Source organism: Hemitrygon akajei, chromosome 11, assembly GCF_048418815.1.
Source record: "Hemitrygon akajei chromosome 11, sHemAka1.3, whole genome shotgun sequence".
Lineage (NCBI taxonomy): Eukaryota > Metazoa > Chordata > Chondrichthyes > Myliobatiformes > Dasyatidae > Hemitrygon > Hemitrygon akajei.
In genome coordinates, this window is record NC_133134.1 from 134,825,044 (window position 1) to 134,850,718 (window position 25,675).

General features: G+C 42.4%; 1 protein-coding gene and 1 long non-coding RNA gene across 3 annotated transcripts in view; one reads left to right on the top strand and one right to left on the bottom strand.

The window, feature by feature from the left end:
- The window catches only part of arfrp1 (ADP-ribosylation factor related protein 1), a 68,754-nt gene extending 48,866 nt beyond the window's left edge, over window positions 1–19,888 (bottom strand). The window contains exons 1-4 of one of the 2 annotated variants that reach the window (XM_073061719.1): window positions 19,760–19,888; window positions 17,008–17,101; window positions 10,471–10,558; window positions 9,143–9,225 (exon numbers count right to left, since the gene is read on the bottom strand). In XM_073061719.1, coding sequence (XP_072917820.1) covers window positions 9,143–9,225; window positions 10,471–10,558; window positions 17,008–17,100 — 264 coding nt within the window. In that variant the 5' untranslated portion in view covers window position 17,101; window positions 19,760–19,888. The remainder of the gene's footprint in view (window positions 1–9,142; window positions 9,226–10,470; window positions 10,559–17,007; window positions 17,102–19,759) is intronic. The other variant, XM_073061718.1, reaches the window with a different exon arrangement.
- On the top strand, window positions 19,851–20,670 carry LOC140736030 (uncharacterized). The gene is made up of 2 exons (XR_012100869.1): window positions 19,851–20,006; window positions 20,480–20,670. It is a non-coding gene; the product is annotated as an uncharacterized lncRNA (long non-coding RNA).
- The last annotated feature ends 5,005 nt before the right edge of the window (window positions 20,671–25,675 follow it).

The window sequence follows — 25,675 nt, forward strand, 5'->3', positions numbered from 1 at the left end:
TAACATATGCTACACTCCAGTTCTCTGGATCACCCCCACGTTAAAGAGCATTGAAATATTATAGAGAGGCTCCTATCTCCTCTCAGGTTTCCCTCAAACTGCATTGCAATAAATCCTCATGCAACATTAACTTTACATTCAGAATCAAATTATCACTCTTATGTGAAGTGAAATTTGCTTTGTGGCAACAGTCCAGTGCAGACACAAAATTGCAAGAAAAATAAAGTGCAGAAAAAAGGAATGAAGGGGTAGCACGGATGGATTGTTCAGAAATATGATGGCGGAGGGGAAGGAGCTGTTTCTGAACCATTGAGTGTGGGTCTTCAGGCTCCTGCACCTCTTCCGTGACGGCGGTAACAAGGAGAGGGCAGGTCCTGTACAATGAGGGTCTTGCTGATGGATGCTGCCTTCTCAAGTCTCCACCTTTTGAAGAGGTCTTTGATAGTGAGGATAGTGATGGAGCTGGCCAAGTCTAGAACCCTCTGGAGCCTACATTTCCAAAATTGAAGCCTGGATGTATTGAATTATCTAGTAACACAATGTTCTCCTTTAATATTATTTTGAAAGCCACCTTTTCTATGGTGCATGTTAGGGATTCAGGAGTTACGAAATTACATGAATATCTCACTCATTAATTCAAACTGAACCCAGACTTCAGTTCCTAATGTAAATTGCAACCAATAATCAATTTGAAGTTACAGCTTTGTAACCAAGCAGTACTGTCTACAGAGCACAGGCTGACAGCTCACAGTAGAGAGCAGGCTGCTCAAGAGATATGGTTGCAAAGTGAAGTGGCCACAAGATGGTTCTCATATACATCAGCCAAATGCAAGACAATGGGATTATGTAAATCGGCCTGCATCAAAACCAAGTGACTATAGTTATCTTGCACTGTTGTGAATTCAAGGAAGCTTGCAGACAATACTGATATTGTCACTTAGCATATTAAACATGGTCACAGGCATACTTGTGCACACACAGGATTAATATAGGATATCTGGGTTCTCTGTCTTCAAAAGCTTTCAGATCATCCATCTGAATTACTTTGCCCCAGCAAAGGTGTCTGAACATTCTGAAAGTCTCTCAATGAAGTAGTTAACTCAGTGACACTGACTAGACTCAAGGTAATGAAGTAAGGGATGTCATAATATCAATTGAAATTGAATTGTATCACTTGCTGTTACTTCTGCTCTCAAGAGTATAACATCAGCTGTGCTTTGAGATTGGGTGACTCGACTGACAGTCTCCAGGGGAATACCTGCTTGAAGACTTTTACGTCATCAACTTCATTGTCTCTCTGGTAACTCCATTCACAGTCACATCAGCAAAGATAAAAACAAAGTAATCATTTAGTATTTTTAACAAGGATCTCAACACCTATATCCATGATCCTATTTTTGACTGTTTTAGGCATAACTCCAATACTTCCCTTTTACTATTTATATGCCCAATCGGATTTTTAGTTTGTATTGGTAGCTAGTTTTTTTTCTTTTCCCTATGCATCTCACATTAATTTTCACTTTCCTTTATTCTTTTGTAGTCATACTGGATTTTTTCTGGTATTCAGAGTCCTGTCATTAGTAAATTTTTCCTGCTTTATCTTCTCCTAGTTCTCTTACATCACACTGAGCACTCTGCGGTTGTTTGATCTTCCATTTGCCTGTGTGGGAATGTGTCACAACTGTATCTAAACCGTCCCTTTCTTAATGGGTTTGTTGTGTTACAACTTCATTGTTAGACCATAAGACATAGGAGGAGAATTAGACTATTTGGCTCATCGAGTCTGCTCTGCCATTCAATCATGGCTGATCCTTTTTTCCCTGGGGAATCCCATTCCCTGGCCTTCTCCCCTAACCTTGGATGTCGTGCCCAATCAAGAACCTATGAATCTCTGCCTTAAATACACCCAACGACCTGACCTCCACAGCAACCTGTGGTAACAAATTCCACATATTTACCACCCTCTGGCTAAAGAAATTTCTTCATATCTCTGCTTTCAATGGACACCCACTATCCTGAGGCTGTGCCCTCTTGTCCTAGACTGCCCCACCATGGGAAGCATCCTTTCCATATCTACTCTGTCTAGACCTTTCAACATTCGAAAGGTTTCATAAGATTCCACCCCCCAATCCTTCTAAATTCCAGCGAGTACAGACCCAGAGTCATCAAATGTTCCTCATACAATAACCCTTTCATTCCCAGAATCATCACCTCCAGACCCTTTCAATGCCAGCACGTTTTCTTAGTTGAGAAGCCCAAAGCTGTTCACAATACTTAAGATGTGGCCTCAAGTGTCTTATAAAGCCTCAGCATCACATCCCTACTCTTATATTCAAGACCTCTTGAAATGAAATCAGATTTTCTCATCATCGTTTGGTTCCAGTTTTCTTGGGCCAGATTCACTTTCATCTCATTGAGGCTGGTTTACGTCCCACCAGTTACTTATTTTTACTTTGAATTGCTCCTTCTTTTCTAAAGTTAACTTCAGAGGTTTTAGGCTACCATCTCCCACGTGTTTCCTGACTGAAACCTGGTGCACTTGACTCAACAAATAAAACAATGCTTCCTCCCTTGTCAGAGCAGAAACTGTCTGCTCTAAAATGTTATCCTGGACACATTTTAGAAACTCTTCACTCTTATCATTAATGAATCCAACACAAACTGGGATAGGAATAAATTGCCCCATTATAACTCCCCTATCGTTTATGCATCTAACTGGGCATCATTCCCTTGCACTGGTGACCAATTTTAATGCAAGATCTTGCAGTATAATATTCCTTCTATTGCTTCTCAGATCTAACCAAATAGACACAGACAAGATTCTGCAGATGCTGAACATCTTGAGCAACACACACAAAATACTGGAAGAACTCAGCCAGTCAGGCAGCATCAAAGGAGGGGAATAAACAATTGACATTTAGGGCAGAGACGCTTCATTCATCGGGGTCTCTCTTCCCGGACATTTACACTACACGATGCATCCGCAAAGCAAACAGCATTATGAAGGACCCCACACACCCGTCATACAAACTCTTCTCCCTCATGCCATCTGGGAAAAGGCACCAAAGCATTCAGGCTCTCACGACCAGACAATGTAACAGTTTCTTCCCCCAAGTTATCAGACACCTTACTGCCCTATTGTCCTGTTTATTATTTATCGTAATGCCTGCACTGTTTTGTGGACTTTATGCAGTCCTGGGTAGATCTGTAGTCTAGTGTAGTTTTTTTTCTCCTGTGCTGTTTTTTTATGTAGTTCAGTCTAGTTTTTGTATTGTGTCATGTAACACCATGGTCCTGAAAAAACAGTTTCATTTTTACTATGTACTGCACCAGCAGTTATGGTCGAAATGACAATAAAAGTGACTTGACTTGATCAGCACTGGAGAGGAAGGGGGAAGAAGCCAGGATAAGGTGGGGGTGAGGAATGAAGAAAGAAGCTGGGAAATGATTGGTAGAAGAGGCAAAAAGGGCTGAAGGAGTAGGAATCTAATAGGAGAGGACAGTGGACGGTGGAAGCAAGGGATGGAGGAGGGGCACCAGAGTGAGGAGCTGGCCAAGAGAGGAGAAGGGGTGAGAGTGGGAACCAGAAGAGTGAATGTAAAAAGAGAAAGGGGGAGGAGGAGAATTTACCATCTTTGACTCTTCTGTACCATCTGACTCCAGCACTGTAATAATCTTGAATCAAAACAGCTAAATTTAGTCAACACTGCCTCCTCTCATTGCTTCCCTATTCTTCCTAAACACATTATATCCAGGAATATTCAGTTTGTAGTTCTGTCCCTTTTTGAGCCAAGTTTCTGTTCATGACAGCATATTGCATTCCCACATAGCTAACCATGCCTGCCTGCGACTCACTATTCTTGTTTACCAAACTCTGCCCATTCACTTTCATACACAGTTAACCAAATTTAGTTATATCAATTTTACTGATCCCAATAAATTCTAATGCTTATCTAATCTAGTAAGAACTACCTTCTCCATTTTTCATTACCTCTGTGATTCTATTTGCTGGAACACAGTTATCTTTGTGTGTACTGTGTCATTTTCCAACAGCGTGGCTGTCACTGCTATATATTACTCTCTCTTCCCTTCCAAACAGTCCCTCACCTGAATGCCTACTTTCTGTTGCAGTTTAGGTTTTTTTCCCCTTCTGATTCCATCCTCAGCATTGCTGAACTACTGAAAACCTCCCAACAGCATTAGCAAATTCTCCCACATCGGTCCTGTTGCTGTTGAGGTGCAACACGAATTCCCCATAAACAGTTCTATTTGCTCAGCAGTCTAATGCCCTCTTTCCGACACCACCTGTCTAGTTTTCCTTTCTGTTTCTGTACTCACACCTACGTGGCCCTGGCAGCAAAACAAATATTATCAGCTTTGAAGTCCTACCTTTAACCTCTTTCCTAACTTGCTAAACTTTGCCTCAAAGACATCATCACTTTTTCCCATGTCATCACTGGCATCGATATGGACTATGACCTTTGTTGTTCACTCATCTTTTTCCAGGCACACTGACTCTTCAGTGATGCATCTGACCCCACCTCTAAGGAGGCAACATACTGCTGGCCAGAAAGAACTACAGTCTACAAACTAGTAAATTCAAATTAATCAACGTTAGTGGAAGGAGACAAACCAATTGTCGTTGTTCTTGTCATGAGCTTGAAGGAGACGGAGCCGGCCATTATGAGAGACTGTCCTTGCAGTCAGTCCTTGAGAGCTCAGAACTGATCCTTGCTCTGGGATAATCTAATCAGAGCAATTGAATGTGGACACAAGCAGTTTCAACTAATTGAAATGACTTTATTACTTACATCCTTCCTATACATGGAGTAAAAATCTTTATGTTATGTCTCTGTCTAAATGTGCAATGTGCAATTTATAGTAATTTATAATAAATAGTACGTACGACAGAAAAAGAAAGAAAAACATAGAAATACAGTTGTGTCATCATGAATTAATCAGTCTGATGGCCTGGTGGAAGAAGCTGTCCCAGAGCCTGTTGGTCCTGGCTTTTATGCTGCGGTACCGTTTCCCGGATGGCAGCAGCTGGAACAGTTTGTGGTTGGGGTGACTCGGGTCCTCAATGATCAATGACTTGCTAACCCTGAGACCATTCTCAGACAAGCAACTATTTATTATGTAAAGTGGCAGGCTTGCTGGAGATGCAATCTGTAATCTTATTCGACTCAGTGTCAGGGTAACCTAGTTTAGCTGGCTTGAACCAGTCAGAGTTGACAGGAATAAACACATGAGGTTAGGTACGGCGGTGGGGGGCAGGAACCATCAAACAATGCTGGTTGTAGCCCTGGACCAAAAGTGACTCCGGTAGGTCATGTGACCTTAAGCCAACTGGATGGAGATACATCAGTCGAACTGACGAGGAACACATAAGAGTCAGAAGCTTCAAATACGAGGCAGCATCAACTCTTCAGCAACCACACAACCACCATTCTGGATGAGGAGGACCCCACAGACAGGTGGAGATCAAGATGCAGACTCCCCTCCCAGGTAATTCTTTTCATAGACTTTCATGGAGGATCAGGGAATCCTAGTGGGTGTGTACGCAGTTAGTTAGCTTGTAAACCAATGTGCTTTTTAGTTAAGACAATAAAGGTTATTTGGCAGTAATACAGATTCTCTCTGCGGTTCCCTGATCATTATTACAAAGGAGTAGATCCTTATAACAATAACATCCTGCAAATCCCTTCTAGGATGACACAACTGCCCATCTGTCCCCCAATTACTGAATACTTATCAACTCTATCCTCTTACATTTCATCCCCCCTCCTGTCTCACAGAACTTAGCAAAGGGTAGGAAGTGATGAGCTCCAAACAACTATGGAAAGTAGCTTCTAAGCATGGATTCTCTCAAATTTTACTGAGTGGAGATTGGCTGGGGGAAAAATAAAGTCTAACATTTTTATGCATTAGAACATCAGTAAGAATCTACTCATTGTGATATTATATTCTCACAAAAGGAACTGACGATAAAAGACAAAACAGCATAACAGAATACTGCTCATTTTGGGAAACATTTTTCTCAACTCCATGAGACAAAAATAATTTTGGCCTTAGATTATCACAGCTCTCTCCTGACTCAGTACTAATGTAGTTATTAGTTAATCTGTCAGACATTCAGACTCATTTCCCAATTCCTTTTTTGTAGCAATATTTCTATAATTAAGGGGATTTTTAAGTTACTTGACAGAGTCATGAGCCAGCAATTAAAGAAAACTGTCATTATGACACTGTCACTTGTCACTTGTTTTTCTTCATTATTATCCAAATTTACATGTTTTTACAAGTCTTAACCAAGTCACAGTCTGCTACCAATCCCATTTATCAGCAGAAACTGTATGTGAGGACACTGGTTACCATAACAGCACTGCAGTATTGTGTATAGCTTTGGTTACTGCATATATGTCAAACTCAAGGCCCGCGGGCCAAATCCGGCCCGCGGTGGAATTATCTTTGGCCCGTGAGATAATATCTAATTACTATTAAAGCTGGCCCCAGTAATCGAAGCACCTATGGCGTATGATATGGCTAATGCTGAGTTTATTCAGGTACCAGGTTTTCAGGGTTTTTAGTGTTTATTCGGCAGTCTTCTTCATAAGAAACGGAATTTGTAAAGTGAAACACTTTGTAGTTATAGCAGAGACTGAGACACATGAGAGCAGGCTGAAAAAACGGAGGCAACGAAAGCTGCGTTCACACGCGTCCGACTGATCCGGTCCGCATGAAGCTGCATTTTGCTCAATCCGGCCCGTGACCTAAAATGAGTTTGACACCCCTGGGTTACTGTGTTACAACAAAGATGTCATTACGCAAAGATGCACTGGTCTGTTGCTAGGACTTGAGGGCCCCAGTTCTAACACTATGATTTTATTTCTTGGAGCTTGGAGACTGAGGGATTACATTACAGAGATATAGAACATCATGAGGGGCACGCAAAGGGTGAATGCAGTCTTTTTCCACAGAAAGGAAATCAAAAATTAGGTGGTGTGGTTTTAAAAGTGAGAGGAGAAAGATTTAAAATGGGCCTGAAGGGCAACTTCTTCACACAGAGGGCGGTGCTTGTGCGGAATGAGCTGCCAGAAAAAGTGGTTGAGGCAGGTGCAGTAACATTAAAAAGACACTTGGACAGGTAATTGGATAGGAAATTTTTATAGTGATATGGAACAAACACAGCCAAATAGGGACACATGAGACTGCAGATGATGGAACATGGAGGAACTCAACGGGCCAGGCAGCATCCTTCAAGGAAAATGGACCGTTGACATTCTGTATCTGAAAGGATCGCAACCCAAATGTCAACTGGCCATCTCCTCCATAGATACTGCCTGACCTCTAGCATCACACTAAATGGGGCTCACTTAGATGAGCATTTTGGTCAGCATGGGCAAGTTGATCCCAAGGGCCTGGTTCCGCACGGTATTACTTAATGACACTTATTTACTTCCATGAAATAAATACATTAGACTTTAATTCATAGTTTCTGACCAAACCTCTAATTAAAGCAGCCTAGACTCCACTGTTGTCTCATTTGGAATCACTGGCTCACTTATAATTAATCATTTCCGAAGTAAAGAATCACTGAACCCAACCCTTTGAGAGGTTTGGATTTGGTATAATCCAAACCTCTCTTCATCTTATCAATGTTAGTCAAAACAATATGATGTTCTACTGTTCAGTAATGAGAGAAACTCGACCTTGTCTGGGTAACCACGCCAATATAAACTGAGAGTTCATTTGTTCTCCCCAATACAAACACCTTATGAAAATGGCAAATTAAATTTTCTCATTGAGGCTTAGCCAAGGTATGTTACAAGGTCAAAATAACATGCACTTTTCATACTGAATCACAATGTAAAGAGTCTACATCACAGAAATAAGCCATTTGTCATCCCACGACTTCAATTTTTCCATAGGAAAGAACCCTAACACATTTAGGTTTTTGCTGATAATTATGACTAACTTTGGTACTGTTCCCACAAACATCTTTTGAAATTTCTCTAGTTTACCCACATGCGTCCCCCACTCCACAATGTGCAGAACAGAACAGCACAAACTATTCAAATCTGCAACAATGAAGGCTTGGTGCAAGTTATGTCCATTTATTAATTGCATTTTTCTTTTTAATGACTCATTAAACATTACAGAGGGATAATAACCATTCAAACTGAAAAAGTGAATTTAGCATGGAAGTGCGTGACAGCAGCTAAACTGACATCATGTAAGTTATATTCTTCTCATTACTTCTCCCACTAATGACTTTGTGGGGAATAGAAAGGGTGCAGAGGAGATTTACAAGGATTTTGCCTGGTTTGGGGAGCATGCCTTATGAGAATAGGTTGAGTGAACTCGGCCTCTTCTCCTTGGAGCAACGGAGGATGAGAGGTGACCTGATAGAGGTGTTCAAGATAATGAGAGGCATTGATCATGTGGATAGTCAGAGGCTTTTCCCCAGGGCTGAAATGGCTAGTGTGAGAGGGCATAGTTTTAAGATGCTGACAGAGGAGATGTCAGAGGTAAGTATTTTTACGCAGAGAGTGGTGAGCGCATGGAATGGGCTGCCGGCGGCGGCAGTGGAGGTGGATACAATAGGGTTTTTTAAGAGACTCCTGAATGGCTTAGAGAAATAGAGGGCTATGGGTAAAACCTGGGTAGTTCTAAGGTAGGGACATGTTCGGCACAGCTTTGTGGGCCGAAGGGCCTGAATTTTGCTGTGGGTTTTCTATGTTTCTATGTTACTTCAGATTTGTATGTTTAATGCTGCAGAATATTTAGTCCTACCAACCACAGCAAAGTTTGCTTTAAAATCACTATAATTGGCTCCAAGTTAGAAAATGCAAAGAATTCAGACTGGAATCTAGCTACTAAGAATGCTAGAATTTGTCTGCATCGAATGATAGATGAGAGCATGAAGTTCAAATGTGACGCTTCCACAAATGGAATCTATCAACAGTAAGCATCCAGTTGTCTACAAAGTATGATCACTTAAGAGGAATACTGGATGGCTACTTTCCATAAATTAATAACTCATGGTATAGCAATTTGTACACTGCCTGGTTTCTAATGAGTTTAGTTTTCTGATTTGAACAAAGCCTTCGTTTGCATTTGAAAAGAAAAAGTAGAATACCTTATCCCATAATGATTGGAGCTCTTCTTGTCCTCCTAAATCCCAGAACATGAGGCGTGCTGAACCAATGTCAATGGTGCCAACTTTAAGAAATAAAATTAAATTGTTTAAAAGGATTATGAACTAGTGACAAGTAAATAAATAAAGCACATAGATAACTTCAATGGAACTAAATATTAGCAGCAGCAAGTTATGTACAGTGAAACCACGACAGGCAGTCCCCGGGTTATGAACGAGTTCCGTTCCGGAGTCCGTCTTTAAGTTGGATTTATACGTAAGTCGGAACAAGTACATCCGGTATTATTTAGTGTCAGTTAGTCAAATGTTTGTCTTAGTATATAGTATATATTTTACCTTTCGATACGTATGTATTCCAATAATTAAACCACTGCTTTGTTTAGTAATAATTGTAGCTTTCATTGGGGCAGGGCCTTTCACATGCTCCATTATTCTCACTTTATCCCTCAAAATTGTTCCACTCATTGACCGAATGTAGCCTAACGCTTTTTCAGCTCTTTCACCTAAATGGCGTTTCACCTCTTTCCAAGCGCTTTATTATTTCCACTTTATTTTCAATCGCGATTGCTTCCCGTCAATGGAACAGAAACATTGCGGGTGGCGGGTCCCGAGCTCCGCCGGGTCCTAAAGACCACTGCACTGAATTCCCTGGATCCTAAAGTCCACCGTACTGAGACAGGTTAAATGGGACAAGTGGGGGCTGTGCTGGGTTTGGGTATTTGATCCTCCACAATATTCTGCGTGGAAATTTAAACTGGAGGTGGCAGTGTTTTTTTTTTACGAGGTTGAGTTGCGAGCTCGATATCAATCCAGCACGGATGGTACAGGAGTCACAGGATCTACATCAACCTGGCACGGGAGCGGTCTGTCACTGCATCGAACTCAGGAACCTGCATTCTTGACCCTGGTGCTGATCTCACTGCTCCACCAGCCGACCGGAACGGGGGGAGGGGGGGTAGTTCAGGGTGAATATTGTTAAGAAAAATTTAAGCCAAATACAAAGTGTCAATGGCAGTGTCACAAGCTCAACACAGTGTCAATGGCAATGACTTAAAATGGCAGGCAGCGTCGCAATCTGACTTAAAATGGCGGACGGTGTTCTCCTTCCTCGGTTCGTAAATACGAGTCGTTCGTAACTCAGGGAATACCTGTACTGAGTTTCGAGGCACTTTCCTTTGATACGTAGATTTTGAACTTCATCAAATTAATGTTTCAATTAAAAATCTATGCATACATCTCAAACTCTAAACATAGCTACAATCCATCAATATTAAAAATAAATCTCACATAGCCACAGATTAGAAACTTACTGTTCAAGCCAACTGTAGTAGTTATCTTTGAGAAATTCATCCCTTTGTAGTTTCTGCTAAATTTCGTTTTTGTCTGCTCCAGGAAGGTCTGCACACATTGGTCAAAAGAGAAAAATGGTAAGACTCTACCTTATAAAAATGGTAACTTTACCATACAAAAAAAAAGTTCTTATATACGAGGCATAGAAACATGATAAATTCAACGTGCAGCAGTGAATGGACAGAATGTTATTTATAAACCAAACAAGATGTTATTCTTCAAACATTAAATCCACAAGATGTGTTTTCCCCTACACTATTAAAGTGACAGACAACATAGCATTTTCTTTTTATGCAGTTAACTCGATTAAGTCATCTAATTCTATTTTAAAGCAATGAAAACTAACTACTATATTTACACTACACTAATAATAATCCAATGCTAAACAATACAAGAGGAAAGGATATTTGATAAAAGTTTTCAATCTGTTACAGCTAGGAATTTAGGTCTATACACACTTAGAGAACATGTATATATTTATTAGATTTTGGATTTTAGTCACTGTGTTGAATTTTGTGTTTTTTTTACATTACCAGGACACAAACCTTGATATTATCCAAAAAAACACATTTACTTCCTAATTCAGAATATATTTTCATCAATTTATCCTTCCTGTAAGAGGTCCTGGTGACATTTATCCAAACATCCACCAATGCTACTCTAAAAGATTAGTGTTATTCAGTACTAATACGCAGCTCTCCAAAACTCAGCATTTTGTATTAATTACTGTGGATTCCCAGCATCTGCTGCGTTTATGATTTGAGCAATCCAGTTTTAATTATAGAATTTCAGTTCCCAATTTTAACAATCCAACATTTAGGACTTGCATGGTGCCAGATTAGCACATTTTTTGAAGATTTGGATATTCCTTAGACTCCCAAAAGACTATTAATTTACATTCCTTCTAAATTATTTTCTTTTAGAAATTGGAGCATTGTTACAGAAGTTAGCCTTCAGCCCACCAAATGGCACTGACCACATGGCTCAACCTTGTATTCCCTGCCTATGTCAGTTAAAAAGCCCCTTCAAAGTTGCTGTTGCAAAAGTTTATGCCTTCTTCGTTGGCAGTGTCTTAGACACCTACTCCACTTTATGTTTAAAATTTGCCTAGCATATCTCTTTTAAACTTTCCACCTCTCGCCTTTAAAGTCAATTCCTTTAATAGTTCAAGTCAAGTCAAATCAACTTTTATTGTCAATTTGACCATAACTGCTGGTACAGTGCATAGTAAAAATGAGACAATGTTTTTCAGGACCATGGTTTACATGACACAGTACAAAAAACTAGACTGAACTACGTAATTAAAAAAAACAGAGAAAGCTGTACTAGACTACAGACCTACACTGGACTGCATAAAGTGCATAAAACAGTATCAGCATTACAATAAATAATAAACAGGACAGTAAGGCAAGGTGTCAGTCCAGGCTCTGGGTATTGAGGAGTCTGATAGCTCGGGGGTAGAAACTGTTATAGCGTCTGGTCGTAAGAGCCTGAATGCTTTGGAGCCTTTTCCTAGATGGCAGGAGGGAGAAGAGATTGTATGAGGGGTGCATGGGGTCCTTCATAATGCTGATTCCTTTTTGGATGCAGTGTGTAGTGTAAACGTCTGTGATGGCGGAAAGAGAGACCCCGATGATCTTCTCAGCTGACCTCACTATCTGCTGCAGGGTCTTGCGATCCGAGATGGTGAAATTTATGCACCAGGCAGTTATACAGTTGCTCAGGATGCTCTCAATACAACCTCTATAGAATGTGATGAGGATGGGGGGTGGGAGATGGATTTTCCTCAGCCTTCGCAAAAAGTAGAGACGCTGCTGGGCTTTCTTTGCTATGGAGCTGGTGTTGAGGGACCAGGTGAGATTCTCCACCAGGTGAACACCAAGAAATCTGGTGCTCTTTACGATCTCTACCGAGGAGCCATCGATGTTCAGCGGGGAGTGGTCACTCCGTGCCCTCCTGAAGTCAACAATCATCTCTTTTGTTTTGTTCACATTAAGAGACAGGTTGTTGGCTCTGCACCAGTCCGCTGGCCGTTGCACCTCCTCTCTGTAAGCTGACTCGTTGTTCTTGCTGATGAGACCCACCACGGTCGTGTCATCGGCGAACTTGATGATATGGTTCAAGCTGTGTGTTGCAGCACAGTCGTGGGTCAGCAAAGTGAACAGCAGTGGACTGAGCACGCAGCCCTGGGGAGCCCCCGTGCTCAGTGTGATGGTGTTGGAGATGCTGCTCCCGATCCGGACTGACTGAGGTCTCCCAGTCAGGAAGTCTAGGATCCAGCTGCAGAGGGAGGTGTTCAGGCCCAATAGGCTCAGCTTTCCAATCATTTTCTGAGGGATGATTGTGTTGAATGCTGAACTGAAGTCTATGAACAGCATCTGAACGTATGTGTCTTTTTTGTCCAGGTGGGTTAGGGCCAGGTGGAGGGTGGTGGCAATGGCATCATCTGTTGAGCGGTTGGGACGGTACACGAACTGCAGGGGGTCCAGTGAGGGGGGCAGCAGGGTCTTGATATGCCTCATGACGAGCCTCTCGAAACACTTCATGTTGATGGATGTAAGTGCAACGGGACGGTAGTCATTTAGGCAGGACACTGACGACTTCTTCGGTACGGGGACGATGGTGGCAGCCTTGAAGCACGTAGGAGTGGTGACACTGCTCAGGGAGATGTTGAAGATGTCAGTGAGAACATCTGCTAGCTTGGCTACACATCCTCTGAGCACTCTACCAGGGATGTTGTCTGGTCCAGCAGCCTTCCGTGGATTGACCCTGCACAGGGTTCTTCTCACGTCAGCCACGGAGAGACACAGCACCTGGTAATTTGCAGGAGGGGTGGACTTCCTCGCCGCCGCGTCATTTTCCGCCTCAAACCGGGCGTTGAAGTTACTCTGCGCATTTGGGAGGGAGGCATCACCTGCAGTCAGGTGATGTTGTCTTGTAATTGGTGATGTCCTGGATGCCCTTCCACATGTGCCGCGTGTCGCCGCTGTCCTGGAAGTAACTGTGGATTAGCTGGGTATGTGCACGCTTTGCCCCTCTGATGGCTTGGGACAGTTTGGCCCTTGCTGTTGTTAAAGCTGCCTTATCGCCTGCTCTGAAGGCGGAGTCTCAGGACCTCAGCAGCGCACGCACTTCTGCAGTCATCCATGGCTTCTGGTTGGCACGTATAGTGATGGTCTTGGACAGAGTGACATCATCAATGCACTTGCTGATGTAGCTGGTCACTGATGCCGTGCACTCCTCTAAGTTGGTAGAGTCGCCATCGGTTGCAGCCTCCCTGAACATGTGCCAGTCAGTGTTCTCAAAGCAGTCTTGAAGAGCAGAGATGGCTCCTGCTGGCCAGGTTTTCACCTGCTTCTGAACTGGTCTGGAGCGCCTGACGAGCGGTCTGTATGCTGGGATTAGCATAACAGAGATGTGGTCTGAGTATCCGAGGTGGGGGCAGGGCTCTGACCGGTACGCGTCAGGAATGTTTGTGTAAACCAGGTCCAATGCGTTCTCCCCCCTCATTGCAAAGTCCACATACTGCTGGAATTTAGGGAGCACTGACTTAAGGTTTGCATGGTTAAAATCACCGGCGACAATAAACAGACCATCAGGGTGTGCGTTCTGCAGTTCGCTAATAGCCCCGTACAGTTCACAGAGCGTCTCCTTAGCATTAGCGCTGGGGGGAATGTAGACACCAAATACAAGGACAGAGGTGAATTCCCGTGGCAAATAAAATGGTCTGCATCGAACTGCCACAAACTCCACTAACGATGAGCAGTGTCTGGAAACCAGCACAGAGTTCTTACACCAATCCATGTGAATGTAAACACTGACACCGCCACCGCAAGTCTTACCGGAGACAGCTGCATTTCTGTCCGAATGAAACAAAGCTAGCCCGTCTAGCTGGATGGCAGCATCCGAAATCCCATCAGTGAGCTATGTCTCTGTGAAGACAGATACGGAACAAACTCTGTACTCCCGCCGAGTATTTCATTGGAGTCGGATGTAGCCCATATTATTGTCCAGGGAGCGGACATTGGAGAGCAGAATAGACGGGAGAGCCGGCCGGCCGGCTATGGTTTGCTTTTAGCCTGGCATGGACCCCTGCCCGTTTGCCTCGCTTCTGCTTCCTCGCACATCGCCTTCGACGTCTCCATCTCTGGCTCCCAACATCAGGCAAGTCCGAGGATTGTAGGCCCATTCCCCTCAGCAAGCCGACGTCGTGTAATTCAGCCAGCAGATCTTTGTGAAAGTTTGTTTTTGGGCGATCTCTGTATTGTAGTAGTGTCTGGCGATGGTAGATAGCCACTCTGTTATCCATGTGCCCTAATCGAAAATTGTGTATCAAATTTAAAACAGAAAATTAAATTAAAGTAACACCAGGTCTGAAAGGCTGCTGCTGCCGTGCCCCACCGCCTCATGGGAATGCTAGCTGCTAGCTGGTCTGCACATCCTCTGCGCACTCTACCAGGGATGTTGTCTGGTCCAGCAGCCTTCCGTGGGTTGACCCTGCACAGGGTTCTTCTCACGTCGGCCACGGAGAGTCACAGCACTTGGTCATTCGCAAGAGGGGTGGACTTCCTCGCCGCCACGTCATTTTCCGCCTCAAACCGAGCATAGAGGTTACTACATTTCTACCTAGGGAAAGTGTCTATCTATCCGATCTATTCCTGCCATAATTGTATATATTTCTATCAGGCTGCCCCCCTCCGCCAACAACATTCCAGAGAAAACAACCCAAGGTCATCCAGCCTCACCTTATGCTTAATATACTGAAGTCCAGACAACAACTTGGTGAACCTGTTCTGCATCTTGTAGTGTGGTGAACAGATCTGCATGCAATAATTTAAATGTGGTCTATTCAAAGCAATGACTTCCAGACTTTAATGCTTGATGCCCAAACTGATAAAGGAAAGTAAGACAATATGCTCTTTTTAGCACCCTATCCACTTATATTGCCACTTTCAGGAAGTTATGGACTTCCACCCCATGGTACCTTTGTACATCAGTGTCCCCACTGGTCCTACCACTTCCTTACTCTTGACCTCCTACAGTCATCTCACACTTATCTGGATTAAACTCCACCTACCAGTTGGAAATTTGCGCATAGAAATCTATTTTGCTGTATAATTTTAATTACCTTCTTCCATCAAACTTTATGTCATCTGCAACACTTACAAATCAATCTACTTACATTTTCATTCAAAATCAGCACAGAGGCACAGCAGTTAGCACATTGCCTTACAATGCCCGTGATCATCGAATGGGGTTCAATTCCTGCCACCACCCACAATGAGTTTGTGTGTTCTCCTCGTGACCATAGGAGTTTGCTTCAGGCGCTCCAGTTTCCTCCCACGTTACAAAGGTGCAGTTAGGGTTAGTAAGATGCAGGCACGCTACACTTGCACCGGAAGCACGGTGACACTTGCGGCTGTCCGGCACAATCCTCGCTGATTTGATCTGATGCAAATGACACATTTCACTCTACATTTTGAAACACATGTGACAAGCAAAGCTGATCTTTATCTTTTATCACCATCATAAATACATAGTCGAATAGGAGAGGTCTCAGAACTGGTCCTTTGCAGAACACTATGGTCACAGACCTCTGGTCAGAGAAACACCCCATACCACTGCTATCTGTCTTCCAAAGCAAAGCCAATTTCAGATCCAACTTACTAACTCACTCTGAATCCCATGTGGCTCAAATTTCTACAGCAGCTTTCCATGTGGGACATTGTCAAATGCTTTACTGAAGTCCTCACAGACAACATCCACTGTCCTAACTTAATCCATCATCATTACTTCCTGAAAAATGACATTTGAAGTAGGATCTGCACACAACGTCATACTGACTATCCCTAGAGAGTACACGACTTGCCAATCACCAAGTCAATCAAGTATGGATAACATCCATACAATAAATTTCCCTGTGAGACCTGTAGAGTTAAAGGAAGAGTAGGAATTGAGGCCCCAGCAAGTTTGAAGGCGATATAGCAAATATTATCTAGTGATCTAGACGTCAAAACATTCAGATATTCAAATGGTCAGATTAAGAACATAAGAAATAGGATCAGATGTAGGCCATCTGGCCCATCGAGCCTGCTCCACCATTCAATAAGATCATGGCTGATCTGGCCATGGACTCATCTCCACCTACCTGCCTTTCCCCATAGCCCTTAATTCCCCTACTATGCAAAAATCTATCCAATCTTGTCTTAAGATAGCCGCCACTGGTTCACAGGGCAGAGAATTCCACAGATTCAGCACTCTAAAAAATAGTGATGGAGCTTTACCATACCATCAATCCTCCAGAAGATAAGAGAAGAATATGATGATACAAACTTTTTATATATATATATATATATATATACACACACACACACATATATATATATATATACACACATATATATACACATATATATACATATATATACACACATATATATATATATATATAGAGAGAGAGAGAGAGAGAGAAAGAAAAAGGTCAAATATCATCTTACTGTTTTGCCTGCATTATCCAATCCCAGGATAAGTATGCAATATTCATCCTTCTGGAACATGTACTTCCACAGGCCTGACAACAATGTATACATCCTGAAAAGCAAAATGGCTGTTATCAATATTTCATTTCAAATAAATATGTAGAGGCTCCACCTCATACAGAATGGCCACAAACAACATCAGACTCTGGTTTACAAACTTTGATCTTAAGTGGACGATGTATATCCAGCTCTGGTTTTATGGATTCTGCGGTGTCCAATGAGGCCAATCTGGGAACTGCAATGTCACTGACAGTGGCTGAAGCGGCAGATCATGTAAGTGTGTGCTTCTCCTGCTGCTTACGTTAGAGGATCAGCGGTGCTCCCAGAGTGAGGCTTTGCGGTTCTCAATACCAACTTGTATGTTTATTTTGCACTTTGAGTCGTTAAGGGCCAGTAGTCAATGGGGATATCGGACTTCAAGCACATCCTTTTTCCTCCCACTCTAATTTGTGGATCTCCTCCCACAATGGCAAGAGCATCTGTTTCAGGAGTCTAGTATCAGGCGTACAAACAACATAACCCACGGAGACTCAATGCTGTGAATATAAGACCACGTAAAGGATCCTTCCAGTTATCATAAAATTGCTTGTGGTATGAGCACCGCCTGTTAAAAATACCCATACATGTGATACTGTTCCACAGATTTAAAAATAATATTTAGACCATCAATATCTTTTTCACAAGAACATGCATTTAAGGTGAGAGGGAGATGCGCGGAGCAAGTTTTTTTTAAGTAAAGCATACAGTGAATGGTAGTTGACTAGAACAGAAGTAGTGGTGAAAGTAGAAATGAGAGTAGTGTTAAGAGGCTTTTAGAGAGATGTGAATAAGCATCAAATGAAGGGTTATGGATAACACAGCCATAGTCTTACAGCATCAAAATAAGCCCTTTGGCCCAACTCGTCTATGCTGACAGCCCATCAAGCCAGCTCTGTCTGCCTACATTTGGCCCATTCTTCCATTACTTTACTCATAAAATGAATAAACAGCTGACATTTTGGGCCGAGACCCTTTTCTGAACTGGAAAGGAAGGGGAAGACGCCAGAGTAAAACGTGGTGGGGGAGTGGGGGGGTTAGGAGGACTAGCTAGAAGGTGATTGGTGAAGCCAGCTGGGTAGAAAAGGTAAAAGGCTGAAGGAGGAGGAACCTGGTAAGGAGAGGAGAATGGATCACGGGAGAAAGGGAAGGAGGAGGGATACTGGGGGGGGGGGGGGGGTGGTGAAAGGCCAGGGAAGTGAGCAGAGGAAAAAGACCAGAGTGGGAAATAGAAGAGGAAGGGGAGGGGGAGTTACCAGAAGGAGAAATCAATGTTCATGCCATCAGGTTGACGTGTTGCTTCTCCGCCCTGAGGATGGCCTCATCTTGGCAAAGAGGAGGGCATGGACTAACACGTTGGAATAGGAATGGAGATAGAAAATAAAACGGTTGATCACCTGGATATTTCATTTTTGGCTGATGGAGCAGTGTTGTTCGCTTCAAAATGTTGTTTGTTTTAAATTAAACGTTCTTATTGCTCCACCCCTACACTTTACAATCTGATTATTAAAACAGATCTTCCACTGCTGCCATCTGAGGCTCTCAAACTCCATCACCTGCAGCTAACCTAGCCCAGAAGGTTTGTATAGTCTTCACCTTCTTTCCAGCCTGGGTTGGATTAGCTTTAATCAGGTTTCTTCCACTTAGCAACATAAACTGCTCATCTTCCTTCAACACCCATCCTGGTATCAATAGATCTGCACAATTTCCCATCATCAACTGTTTACTCACAAAATTGTTGCTTACTCATTATTTGGGGTAACCTTCTTCCCCCCCCCCCAACAACTTGTGTGCAACTTCCAACATTAATCTATTCCTCCATAATAACCCCAGCCCAGACCAGTTCCACTATGCCCAAGCCTCACTCCACACTACATTCCCATTCTATCCTAACTAGTCCAGATTCCTTAGTAACTTGGCTCTTTGCATTGTAATCCTCATCGCCAGAATAATAAATTATTATTAATAAATACTGAAGAGAGTTAATACAGGGCAAGATAGATATTGATTGCTTACTTAGTCAATAAGGCTAAAATATGTGAGAGGGTAGAAGAGTGACAAATCACACAAAAATATAAAAATATTCATTGAAAACCTGGTAAGAATATAGATAATTAGATAATAATCAATACATTATTAGTTGTTATTTAAAAAGGTATAGGGAGATTCTGGTGAAATACTGTAAATTAGTTTCGTCAGAAGAGTCTCAGCTGCTACTGTCTCCAAGCTAAAAACGCTGCTGTGTTCTATTTTTACGGTATGTAGTGATAGAATGCCATCCTGTTTGAGAAAATATTCTTAACTCCGATTCTGTTCAAAGTAAGGTGCTGTATTTATCTAACATTGCCCGGGCTTAGGGACATTTAATCCAAAAGCACCATTTAATCTTGATTAGACGTATTAGGCCGATATAAAGCAGCCCAGAAGATACAACAATGTTTTCTAATTCCGAAGAATTCTGTAGACGTCCATATGCCTGTAGCTTCTGCGCACATAACAGAATACATTTAAGAGTTTAATTTTTCAATTGTAAACACATTAAAACGTGTCTAGTTGTCAACCTCCTGGTAGTCGGAACTGAATAGAAGCAGCTTCAGCTACCATTAACAAATCCTTAATTCCGAAGGAAGCACCGTTACCTTCTTGACAACACTCGGAAAAATATATCTCCTACCTGTTACACCTTTCTAGCCATTTAAAGTACGTTAATCCCCCTCACTTTATGAAAGCAACCCTGCCCGAGAACACGCAGGAACCACCGGAAGTATTCTTGTCTCGTTGGCTTCTGGACTCTGTAGTTCTAATGAGGGACCCTTCTGACAGGATTCGCTACTGTAAACTACAATGCCCATGCTCCACTGCAACACCAGTATTGTGACGACGCAGATGCGCAGCGCGAATGGATCGTTTCACAAGCGACGGTAAAATGTTTAATGAAAGCGGAAGGTAGCAGAGAATCTGTTTGCTTTTCAGCAGGAATCGTCCAGCAACACAGCGAGCTACTCTCAGCAGGGATAATGTGGCTATTTAACAATATTCCTCGATTTCTTGTTTCCCTCCTCCCTTGTTGCCTGACTTGAGAATTTACAACATATGCAAAGGCTCAATTTAATATCAGAGAATCACTTTCATCGTAAATTCTCAGCATTCATAGGATTTTGCTTTTGCGCAATTCTTCTCTAATTATTTTTTCTGATTCGAATCTGGAATCCCAGTCTCTAATTGTAATGTGTTTGTAATCCTGAATTTCTGACCCATAGAGTCATAAATAATGCCATCTTGCAGTAAAATGTTTTGGTATCAATGAAACAATAGTTAGTAGCAGATATAGTTAATAACCACCACAAATAGCATGTCTTGACCTGAAATGTTGACTGTCCATTTCCCTCCATAGATGCCGCCTGACCTGCTGAGTTGAAAGCAGTATTCCCACAATCATCGTATAAACTGGACATACTCCAGAACTCAAGACCGTGCAGTCAAAATGTGGCCTCTTTATAAAATGTTAAACCATGTTTATAACTATTAAGGCGGAAGATGCAACAACATCATGTCAAAAGCAGTAAAGTTCTTCTAATGTGGTAACCCAGCAATTATCCTTCCACCAAAAGAAGAGACAAGGTGTATTAAAAATCTTTTGTAGGCTTGATGCATTCGACAGGCAATAAACTGTATCAACACCAATAACACAAGAAATTCTGCAGATGCTGGAAATCTTGAGCTATACATGCAGAATGCTGCACAAACTCAGTAAGTCAGGCAGCATCCATGGAGGGGAATAAAAAGTCAACGTTTTGGACTGCGATCCTTCGTCAGTACTAGAAAGGCAGGTTCTGTCCTCTTTCTTTCTAGTCCTGACGAAGGGTCTCTGCCCAAAATGTTTATTCCCCTCCCCCCATATATCAATACCAATAGATTAATTAGTGTGAGAACAGGCAACAGGACCAAATAAAAAGAGCGGAATCAGTAAAACTAAACTCGAGAGACAAAGTCACAGACTGATTTTGCCAACTCCAAAATGATGGCTGCAGTTTAAAAAAGTGATAAACCATTCAAAAGTGACAATGGTAGATGGTAATCAGCTGATGAGTATTTTCTGATAAGTTTCTACTTCATTCTGTATCTGTAAAGGTTAGATACGACAGGGCAACTCAGCAGAGTGGAATCTACATCTTGTGCCCATGTGGAATGCCATGGCCATTTCTCGGTTCCTAGACAACCACACGTAAGGGAAGTATCTTTGACTGCAGCAATGTAGATGGTTCATCCATGGTGCTGAAGGCTTTGGGAATAACATGTTTGTCACTCTGCTGCCAAAGGGAGTGCAAAAAGAAATAGACCAGATGGACACCAAGTAAAGTCGGAGGAGCAGGGGGATTGTACGGGAGTCCCCAGCAATCAATTTGTTCAACAACAGATTTTCCCTCTTGGAGACCGGTGAAGGCAATGATTCTTCCGGGGAGTGCAGCCAGAGATGAAAGAATAGAATCACAAGTAGCTCAGATGCACAGGAGAGTGATGAAGACTCAATATCTAGAGGGAGAGGCCGGCTTAGCTGTAACTTCAGACGCGACATCAGGACGGTGTGTTGTTTCAACAAGCTATCTGCTGGAGGGTCGAGCAATATTTGTTGGGGGAAAGGAGTTGTTGATATCTCAGGTTAAAATCCTGCATTGGGATTGTGTGCCTGTGGCATGTTGTTTCCTTGGTGCTAAAGTTAGAGAACAGCTACAAAATATACTGATGGGAGATAGTGGAAAAAATTGTGGTTCACTCTGCTACCAGCGACAAGAAGAGAAGAAGGGAAAAGGTCCTGCAAGCAGATTTTAGGCAGCTGGGAAGCAGGTTTAGAATCAGGATCTCAAAAGTAGTAATCTCAGGATTTCTTCAAACACCATGTGCCAACAACTACAGAAGCAGAAGGAGAAAGAGGAAATGAATGTGTCCTTGGTGAAATGGTGCAAGAGGGAAGGTTTTATAATTTTGAGAGTGTCCATCAGGTTCAAAGCTCAAAGATTCAAAGGGGAAACTTTTCTGATGGGGGTCATTTCTGATTGTGAAATATAGGTCAAATGCAACAACGTTCAAAATGACTGGGGCCAGTATCATGCAGAGCAGTAGCAGTGCTTTGTGGTTGAACTAGTTTGACAGGGAGATTGTATCCTTAGAAGGTGAGAGTAAGAAAGCTAAAAGTGGAAGGTAGAAATCTAGTAAGCATAAAACAGGTAGCAGAAATAAAGGCAAGATGTAAATACAGTCATGGTATGGAAAACATGAAAATAATTTAAAGGCATTACATCAAAATGTGCATTATATCTAGAGCAAAGTGTATGAATTAATACAATAAACAATCATAAGTAGGTATGATGGTCTAATTCTACTCTTATGTCTCATTTCTATGTTCTAGTTTAAGATGGTGCCAGTGAAGCACAGCAACAACTTGTTGCTAGCAAACAAAACAATAAATCACTGTTTTAATCACACTTTTTCTCAAATACAATCACTGCGATCAATAGCCAACATCCCTTTCGGAGTTGAGCTTCTGAACTGCTGGTACAACCTGGCATTTTTGCAGTGTGAACTGAAGTCTCGAAGATGCAGGACAACTGTAGCGTGGTGTGTACTGGCCAAATCGAGACGGCGAGACCTGGGCTCGAGCAGGGAATGAGCCAATATTTGGCTACTGCTGGAGCGGACTTGGAGGTGAATCGATGCAGCAGAACAGAGGCAAGTCATCGCCGCCCAAGCCAGGACCCAAGAGCAAGAAAAGACCCGAGGTCTGACTGATTTAAGTGCTAGGCTGTATTGGAAAGGTTGTGTACAGGCCGAATGGAGGGGACGGCGCCCTGGCCCGAGACCGAGGAACAACCCAAAGTTTGGCTGATTTAAGCACTGGGCCAGATTGAAAAGGTCAGGGTGTCAGGGTCGGAGGCAAGGGTCCCAATTCAGCTGGCTGCTCTGTGAGGTTTACTCATCTCTGCACTGAACTGAGGCTGTGGCCTATAACTAATGGGCTCTTGAATCGGTTGCAGTGATGACTGGCTTCGTGGCTGTGGACTCACTTTCGTGAACTTCAGTTCTGAATACTATTTGCTTGCTTTTATTGTTTTGCTTTTTTCTGCAATTTGGTCATTTTTAAGTGGATGCTTTGTTTTGTGGCTGCCCGTAAGGAGATGAATCTGACAGTTGTATATGGTGTACATACTTAGATAATAAATGTACTTTGAACTTTGGTTGTACATTCTTAGGATCTATTTGCCATTTTAGAAATATGCATGCAGGGTGATCTCAGGTGGGAACTAAATATTTCAAGGTTTCATTAATTTGGTAGGACCGACAGAACGGAAAAATAAGAAATAGTAAGGGATGACCTCTGCACATTAGTTTGAAAGGATCTCAGTTTTGCAGATAATTGTTAGAATTACAGTAGAATGAATTTTAATGAAGCTGTGTAGCAACAGGTTCGAAATTGTTGGTGGGAATTGTTTGCAGGGAATTGTTTGTTTGTAGTCGGCTCCATCTTTACCCAGGACATCTTTAGGGAGCGGTGTCTCAGGAAGGAAGCGTCCATTATTAAGGACCTCCAGCACCCAGGGCATGCCCTTTTCTCACTGTTACCATCAGGTAGGAGGTACAGAAGCCTGAAGGCACACACTCAGCGATTCAGGAACAGCTTCTTCCCCTCTGCCAGCCAATTCCTAAATGGACATTGAATCTGTGAACACTACCTCACTTTTTTAATATATATTATTTCTGTTTTTTGCACAATCTATTCAATATACATATACTGTAATTGATTTACTTATTTATTATTATTTAATTATATTTTTCTTCTTCTTCTATATTATGTATTGCATTGAACTGCTGCTGTAAGTTAACAGATTTCACGACACAGGCCGGTGATAATAAACCTGATTCTGATTCTGATATTAGTGGTTGTGATGTAGGGCACAATATTAAAGAAAAATTGCACTGCCCCCTCACCTAGTACTCAGGATGAATCCCTGAAATGAGTGTGCTGGCAGAATCTGTCTAAAAGGGGTAATTATATAGAGAGAAATTTGTCACTGATAACACTGCTGTGCCAGGTACTTGGCAGGAATCCGCCCTCACAAATGCTGCATAGGAAACCTGGTGCTAACTGCTGCCCTCTACTGGAGCTTCTACAGCAATGTATGTTCCTACTGCACAGCAAGGTCTGGCGTTCGGCCGCCAAAGTGAGCAGTATGGCTGCTCAGCACTGATGTAGGACAGCAGGTGGGTGCTTCTATATCTAGAGACCGACAGCTCGTCCAGATCCTAATATCGCTCTCCTCACTGTTGGAAGTGCACGTTGGCCAGCAAACACCTTTGAGCTTGTTACCACAGAGAAATCGAAGAGCTGCAGAGAACTTTGCAGTCAAATAAATGGAGGAGGAGGCAACATCTTTATCACAGCCCACAAAAAGATGATGAGGGGGCTGCAGGATCTGAGCAGTCAATGCGTGGGGCAGCAGTACCAATTCCTAGCAAAGTCCCAACCAGGGACTAGCATTTCACCGACCAGGATGGAGTGCTGAGTCCCATAGATTAGCACATAACCCCTATAATACGACACCTGGCACCAGCATCACCAGCCCCCATGAGCCGACTTCACACTGAATTGTGGCAGAACTGTTGCTATGGGAGCGAGAGTGAGTGCCAGTTTCTCTGCAGAACAGCACACAACAGCAGAGAGAACAAGGGTCTGTACCAGATTCCCTGCACCAAGTGCCTGGCACAGTAGCATGTAGCCTGAGTGACATTTTTTAAAAAGTTAGAGCAGGATACACAGCCATAAATGTTCTGACTAAAGGACCAAGCGCACTCTGTGTATAACAAATCAGCACTGTGGGGTAGCGCTAAGTGGGAAAGAGATGCCTTTATCAAGGCTAATAGAGTAATAGTGGGGGAACATTAGGAAAATCAAATAGAACTTACAATGTAGACTAAGTTGATTTTTTGGAATGTGATTGAGATTGATTTCTAGATCAAAGTATTGAGGAACCCACGAAGGAGCTAACTATTTTAGATGTAGGTCAGTGCAATGAGAAACCATTTGCTGTAAAGGAGGCCTTAAGAGAAAGAGTGGTCATGACATGATCTGATTTTATATTGGTCATCGGTGATGTAGTAAATCTGAAACCAGGACTTCAATCTAAAAGAAATGAAGTTATAAAGGCTCGAGGGGCAGGCTGGCCGTGGTGGATTGGGGAAATAGATTTGCATTTAAAGAATTCATACGTGAATTGTAAAATTCCTTGAAGGTACAAAGAACCAATAGAAAATATGGCCAATTGATGGATTGAAAAATATGTTTTAGATAGTATTAAATGTAAGGAAGCTTTGGACTTCAGCAACAGATGCCTATGAAATTGATAAAGAAAGTGAATGTAGTATAGGGGAGTAAAGTAGCAAGAACAGCTTCTAGTGATATGGAAAAATAAAACGACTATTGAAGACAAAGGTGTTTGCCTCACAAGGAGAAGATATAGTGGGAATAAGACAATGGCAGAGGAATTTAACAAATACTTTGTCTACATCTTTGGAGAAGAAGATATAACATCTTCCC